This window comes from Nestor notabilis, unplaced genomic scaffold, assembly GCF_000696875.1.
Source record: "Nestor notabilis isolate BGI_N333 unplaced genomic scaffold, ASM69687v1 scaffold13726, whole genome shotgun sequence".
NCBI lineage: Eukaryota > Metazoa > Chordata > Aves > Psittaciformes > Psittacidae > Nestor > Nestor notabilis.
In genome coordinates this window covers 7905-15078 of record NW_009934332.1, presented here as the reverse complement: position 1 = coordinate 15078, position 7174 = coordinate 7905, and the positions used below count along the sequence as shown (strand labels likewise).

The following is a 7174-nucleotide window of genomic DNA, read 5'->3' as shown; positions in this document are numbered from 1 at the left end:
CCTGCTGGATTTAAGGATGCCTTTGAGTGATTTTCTCGTGGATGAGAGGTGTGCAAAGGAACTAGCTGGCCTGCTGAGTGCTCTGAGCAGCCCATACAGACAGATCCTCACACAATTTGTGTCTCAGTCCTGTGAAAACAATGTCTTTAAACCCTCATGAAGTTCTTCCTTGACACTGCTGTAGCTGGGGAAGCACTGAACACAACAAGACAAAAGGAAGCCTCATGATTTTCACAATCGCACTTAAGACACACTAAGTCTGTTGCCATCAGTGCCTGTCCTAAGCATGGCACCCTACACACAAAGCTACTGGCTTCGATGGAAGAGCTCCTCCCCAGTCCCAGCTCTAGCCCGGGCTCTGTGATTTCAAGTGTTCCCTGTACTGCAGGTGGATGGCACTGCTAATAGGGCAGATTGCCTGGCAAGGAGGAGTAACAATAATAAATTACAATAAAAAGGTTATTGTTTAAGAGCTAGCAGCCCAAATTATAAGATATAAATTGTTCCAACCCCAGCCTGGCTTCTTGTCACCATTTGTGGTCAAAACACCTTGAACACTTCTAGAGAGGCTAAAAACCACAACAAAGATGTATCTCAAAAGGTAAAAAATATGCCTGCTGGTCATGGCTGATATAAACATCCTGCAAACTCTGGATTGCAGTGAGTGTGAAATACCAACACATCACTACAGAGGCACTCCTGAGCCTTGTGAGCTTCCTTCCAGACATCCACATAGCTCTTTCACAGTTACTCCACCTTCACACCCCAAAATCCCCCATGTTTCTTGTTTCCACTAACTTCTTTGAAAAGTTCCGCAATTTCACTCTCTGTGTTTCAGAAGCATTTTAAGTACATTTTGACCCATGCTGTCTTGACTTAGTTCTATCTGCTCTTTGGAGTTTTATTCCCTGCTCTTATGCTTCTTTTGAAATAAAGTACTTTGTGTGCTCACACAAAGTGTGTGCTGTTACAATGGATGAAGACAAACCAGACAGCTCCAAAGGGCGGCAAAGATGATCTGATGTGACCACCATGCAAGAAAAAACTAAATAGATTAAGGCAACACAGGGAACATGGGGAAAAGGTGAATAGAGGTTATCTGACAGACATCTACACAACTGCCACTGGATGAAGATAGTGACTGTGACTTTTTTTTACACTATTCCTCCAGATTAGGAGGCAACAATGAAGTTATCAAACAACAGCACAATTACTTTTCCTGTAGTACACAGACTGCAGAAATCTTGTCCAAATTGTTGTAGTGGCCAAAAACATAGAAAGACTCAGAAGGATGAGATAAAGAGTGGAAGGTACTTACAAGAATCTGCTGAACACGGCAGCAGCTGAATAATCTGATTTACATTTTCCAAGCACAGCCCAGGTCAATGAAAGAGAGGTCAAAAGCCCAATTTGTGTTCCTTTGCTACTAACTCTCATATTCAGAGAGACTGATGCTATTCATGGCAGCCTGCAGATCTTCTTGGCTGTTTCAATGCAAATGCTGGACCATATTTTTACTTCTGATTTAAAGTAATTCTTTCTTTCCTTCACACCCACACCCCTGGATCTCCTGTTCTGAGGTGTGTCTTATTCAAATTCAAAGTCTGTATTATAACCCTACCTTTGTCAACAAGTGCTGAACAAACACAGAATTGCTCAATCTAATACTGCTATTAACAAGCAGCTCCTCTTAAAGAACCTACTTGAGAAACTGAATTTCAGCTAGTGTTGCTTCTTGTTGGTTATTTGATGAAGAAATATGGTTATCACGTCTCATCCCTGCTTCCTATGTAAAGCTTTTTTTATCAGCTGCCTGAACCTCACCACCAGAAGGCAGATGGAGAGGATTTTTCTGGACATGAAAACACCTAAACATAGTCTTGTATTCCCCGAGTCCTTCCTCCTATCAGTCCTTCTTCCCTCTGAGCTGGGAATGTAAAGGTTCCCCTGATGGCCTGAGCTCTCATTTCTGTGAGTAACTTCTCCAGCTCAACGCCATCCTCCTCTTTTTCCACACAGAGCACTCCTGAATCATTTGTTCCGAACAGAAGGAAAATATATTCATCTTTTTATAACTCCCAACTAGATCCTCTTCACAATCAATTCCAAACCTAGTTTCCAGCACACAGTGAATCTTTTCTGCCTTTTCTTCTATCAACATGCCTACTTCTCCTCTACCGAGGACACAAACATGGCTCTTCCCAGTGTCAGAGCTGCTCTTTCCTTGCTCTCTCATTTCATGTCAACTTCCCCTCCCTTTTGAATGCTCCTTTCATTTGTTTCTGCCAAATTTCATTATGTATTACTTTCTTTGGGGCAGATTTCCTCCTCTTTTCCCCGGCCATGGCTATCACAGTTCTGCTCACCTTCTCCTCATCTTCCAGCTTAGCAAGACTATTTCTCAACTGCATTTTTCCTTTGTCAGCTTTCCTTTGTCCTTCCTTCTACCCGTATCCTCTGGTCACACTTTCTTACAGATCACAGAGGCAACTGTCCCTTGGACTGTCTTATGTCACAGGCAGCATGAACCACATGTAAATGCTGGGCCCTCTGCACATCCTGTATCACTGTCCTCATTGCCTGTGCTATCCTTTATATTTCTCGACTGGTGACACATCTTTAATACCTTAAAAAAGACAAGAGCACCAGTGTGTTCTGCCTTCCTCCTGGGAATAAACACTGCTTGTTTCCTATGGGTTATTCTCAAGTTGTGAGAGTCATCCTCAAGACGATTTACAGTTGCCTGGACACACGACAAATGATTTCAAATAATACTGACACTACTTATGAATAATGATGTCACATCATCTCCTGTACGTGGCTGAACTGAGCATCTATCAACTGTTTGGTGCTCAGTGCACTTCCCATGTCAGCAGAGCAGCAGACCATTAACAGTGTTCTGGCATTTTCTGGTAGAGACATCTGCCTTTATGACTTGGGGTTCGCTCTAAATATCTGTATGTGTACTTCAGCTCCATATCCAGCTTTAGTCACAAGTGATGTCTTTTTACATCTTCCTCTAGGAAACTGTGCTTATGCTCCATGTCCACAAATTGCTTCTCTATTTTTCAGGGAAGATAGTTCCTTTCAAAATATCTTTACCCTGTTTTTACCATGTTCAGTTTTTGTCCTTGAATCTGCAACTTAAAATCTTCTTGGTTCCCTCTACCTAAATGGACAGCCAGTGTGCATGGCAGGAAAGACAAGTTGGAGAGTGTGCATGGACATTAAAGGAATATTACATGTTCTTTATAAATTGGTAATGTACCTTTTACACAGTTTAATTTATGTACCAAAGGAATATCTAAATCAGGAAAAAAGAAATATTGCCATAAACAGTTCATTTGATAGCAAAGTGTTCATTACCTTTCTCGAACAAACTCTGCCATTTCTTTCTGCATTTGTTTCCCTTTAAGTTGCTTTTGAAGAAGAATCTCAAATCCCGACACTGTATTGTTCCCTTGCGAATCCTTCTTATCAGCCTGGAAGGAAAAGCAAGTTCAACAAAAATACATGGGGATCAAAAGCACAGACATGTAGCTCCAAGCAGCTACTGCCCAAGGAGTCAGGGTAACAGGCAGCAGTGGTGGCCAAACTGCCCTCTCTGATCACAGCGAATGGTCAAAGCACCTCAGCCTCTCTCAGATGAACAGTACAACACTTTCTCTTTCCCCATCCTCTTATTCCTTTTTATATTAAGAAAAGGAAGTTTTACAGCTTTTTACATCTTTTACAGTTTTTACATCTTTAGGTAGCATAAGACTATGCTGGGGCCAAAGCAGCAACCTTGCCTTCTCTTCTGCCCTGGCCTTTCGTACCTGACAATGCTCCAGTATTGGGGCTGGCTCTGGCAAGCATGAGCCCCAGCGGCTCAGCCTGCACAGAAAGGCTCCTGGAGGCAGCACAAGGGAAAAGCAGGAGGACAGGGAGGACACTGCTTCTCCTTCCAGGGGTAATGCAGCCTGAAACAATCTTCAACACACTGTCAGGTTCAACCCTGACTTACATTCAGAAAAATGCAGCCAGTCTGCACAGATCAGCTGTAATGCAGGGCAAAGCAGCAACTTGTTCAACAGGTTACCACCACACATCTCATCTTTCACTGTTTCCTACACAGCCCTTTCCACCCTTTGCTCCACTGACTTCAGGATTGCTACAAGGACCAAGACAGTTTTCCCTCTGCTCTTTTTCTCTCTGTGATCTTTCTGCATTTCTCTATTCAGAATTTCATTTCCTACCCTCTTCCATCAAACAGGCCTAGAAAACACTTCCCTGAGGGCTACCTGATACCCCAGGTGCTGCACATCTACACAGAGAAAAATGCCACATCAGTCCAAGTGTGAGACTTGTAGGATGCCACAACAGGCACTGGGCAGCTGAGACAATGTGAGGAGTGGAGCTGATGGAAGAAGGAAGGTGAGTCATGGATGACGGGAAAGGCCTGGGAGCAGAGCTATGGGAAGATACAAGTTTGCAGAAGGCAGCTTTCAGTGTAGTTTCACTGAGAGCAAGACAGGACCAAAACCAAGGAACCAAGTGGTGGCCAAGCTTAAATGGAAAGAACTAAGCAGGGCAGTGACTTCTGTAAGACATATGCAAAACATAAGACTCTATGCCATGAATGACTTATTGCTCATTGGGATCAGAAAACTGGAAGAAGCTGAAGAAAATCTGATGGTTTGGGAATGTGACAATTTGCAAATATGTCAGTGTATTGTAGCAAGTTACTGCCATTAGTTCTCATACCAATGCTGAGCACACATGAGGGAAAGTGCTATTGTGCCTCCAACAGCTACACTTTCTGTAAGCAAAACTTTTTCTGTTGTTTCAAATGCAAAAGCTTCAACATCCCATAACTGAAAACCCACCCGAAATTCAGAAAATCTTCGTCTTGAATGTGGCATTTCACCCACCCCCAAAAAAGTTTTCCAGTAGAAGTTTTTTTCTATCAATCAGCTCCATACTTGAAGGACTATTGTATCATTTTAATCCAATTCAGGATCCTGAAAGCGGAGCTAAGTGTGAGAGGGCATACAGAGAAACAGTCCTGAGAGACTTCCCATGCTGAAGCCTGCATTAAAACTACTCCACTTAATAGCTACTTATGGTTCTGCCCTCCTCAAACCTCATCCTTTAAAAAGTCATTTAACATCTGCCCTACAGAATAGCCAACAGGAGTGAGTTCTACAATTTAATGCAAAGTTTGTAAAGGACCTTCACCAAATTCAGTGACTTGATCTTCATCTTTATGATGGATCTACCTAGAGATACATTCGAGCAAGGCAGAGATCTGAATTTGGTACTGAGATCTGAGCTTCCATTTCTAATTGGCTGTCTTCAAATGCAGGGTATTAAATCTAAGTGAATGCCCCATCCCTGGCAGTGCTCAAGGCCAGGTTGGACGGGCCTTGGGCAACATGGTCTACTATGAGGCATCCCTGCCCATGGCAGAGAGTTGGAACTAAATGAGCTTAAGGCCATTTCCAACCCAAACCATTCTATGATTCTATGTGCTTGTTATAAATACGATACTCCCAGCTTCCCATGCATCCCTAGTTCTCATGCTCTGGGAAACAGTGAAATATAATTGCCTGCCAGCCACCTCCTGCTGCACAGCCCTTTTGGCTGAGATATTTTGAGATGTGTGGTTTGTCCTACATCCTCCCCATTTCCTGACTGAAACCATCTCCTGAAAGCTGACCTTGCCTTTCTGAATATTCTTCTGATAATCGTCCACATCTGACACCATTGAGATGTCTTCCACTGCCGTCTTCAGTCTCCCTTGTGCTGCCCTAATATGCTGCATTTCAGCCCAAATTCTCCTTTACTTTGTACCACAAATCAAGCTGTTTGTACCACTTTATCAGCAGCTCAGGAGCTGCAATATGGCATGTGGCTGGCTGCCTACTTACCCAGAAATAATCACAGTAGCTCCACTCTGAAGGTTTCAGCAACTGCTGCTCTGGCATTATGTCAGGGTGGGGGAAAGTCACACAGTTTATCTGTAACAAAAAAGCAAAAGAGAGTTAGAAGGTAATGCAATGGAGCTGTTGATGAGATCTATGCAAATGAAAGGTTATATACACACTCTTCCAATCAGAAAATCCAGTGAATGAATGTCAGAGAAGAAAAATTGGTTGTTGCATGGAAACAGCAGCTAAGTATTCCCAGAAAGCTCCTGTGAGCAAGCAGGAGTGTCGCCTCAGAGGAAAATCAATTCCCCCTTTCACATGAGGAAAACTGCTTAATTTGGAACACGTCATACAGGGAGTTCTCCTAGATCCTTAATAAAATGTGGGGAGGGTCCTGATGTGGAAGACCCTGAACACACAAAATGCTGTGAGCAGCAGACAGCACTGAAGGCACTATTGGAGTATCTCAGAAAACCTCGGCTATCCTAGTCTCTTACAGGATTATAATGAAGTGTGTTATTTGTTCATCTCAGAGACCTTTTCAGCCGAAGGTGATGCTCCCTGCAAAAAGGAACAGGAGCTCTCCTAAGTCAGGTAGCCATCAGTACACAAAACCCACAGCAGTCTGAGACAGGATTCATCACACAGTCATTCAACAACGGCATAAAAAAGTACAGGTGCTTATTAAGCTATCGCAGTAGAAAATGTAGCCTGACAAAAGCACAAGGGAAGTGAAGAGCATGACAGCTACTGCAGAAGGTGCTGCAGAATAACTGGATGCAGTTAAGCCCTTCAGAGGAAGCATCACCAAGAGTCAGAGCTCGCTGCCAGTATATAATGGTCGCCTGCATTTCTGCTGGGCAGACACACTAAAAGCAGCCTCTCTTACTGCACCCACAGGTTCACTGGACACTAAGAGTGTATTAATCAAGGAACAATCAGAAGTTGGGGACGGAAGACTTGCAAATGTAACTGTATGGGTTTGGGGAGTTAATGTTGACAGGAAATCCAGAAACAAAGCTGTGGCCAGAGTTAGCACAGCTGCATGGGCAGACCTGAAAGAAGTGCTTACACACAGTGAATCTGCCTTTTGGCTACTCACAGGGGATTAAAAAGGACACAGCAAAGTGCTGACACACAGTAAAGCCACCATGGTAGAGCAGTGCAGACAAAGCCTTTAGCTGATACAGTGCTGTTCCTACAAACCCACATTGGCTCTTCTGCTGGCTGCCCATGCTGAAGTTTCAGAGGCTGTCCTGTAC

The 7174-nt window shown here is 43.5% G+C and overlaps 1 protein-coding gene across 1 annotated transcript in view; it reads right to left on the bottom strand.

The window, feature by feature from the left end:
• The window catches only part of LOC104407887 (growth arrest-specific protein 7-like), a gene marked incomplete at both ends in the record, with an annotated part of 11646 nt that extends 5644 nt beyond the window's left edge, over nt 1-6002 (bottom strand). Inside the window, 2 exons of the mRNA XM_010017287.1 lie at nt 3367-3482; nt 5913-6002. Of these exons, the coding sequence (XP_010015589.1) occupies nt 3367-3482; nt 5913-6002 (206 nt within the window). The remainder of the gene's footprint in view (nt 1-3366; nt 3483-5912) is intronic.
• Nucleotides 6003-7174: the final 1172 nt, after the last annotated feature.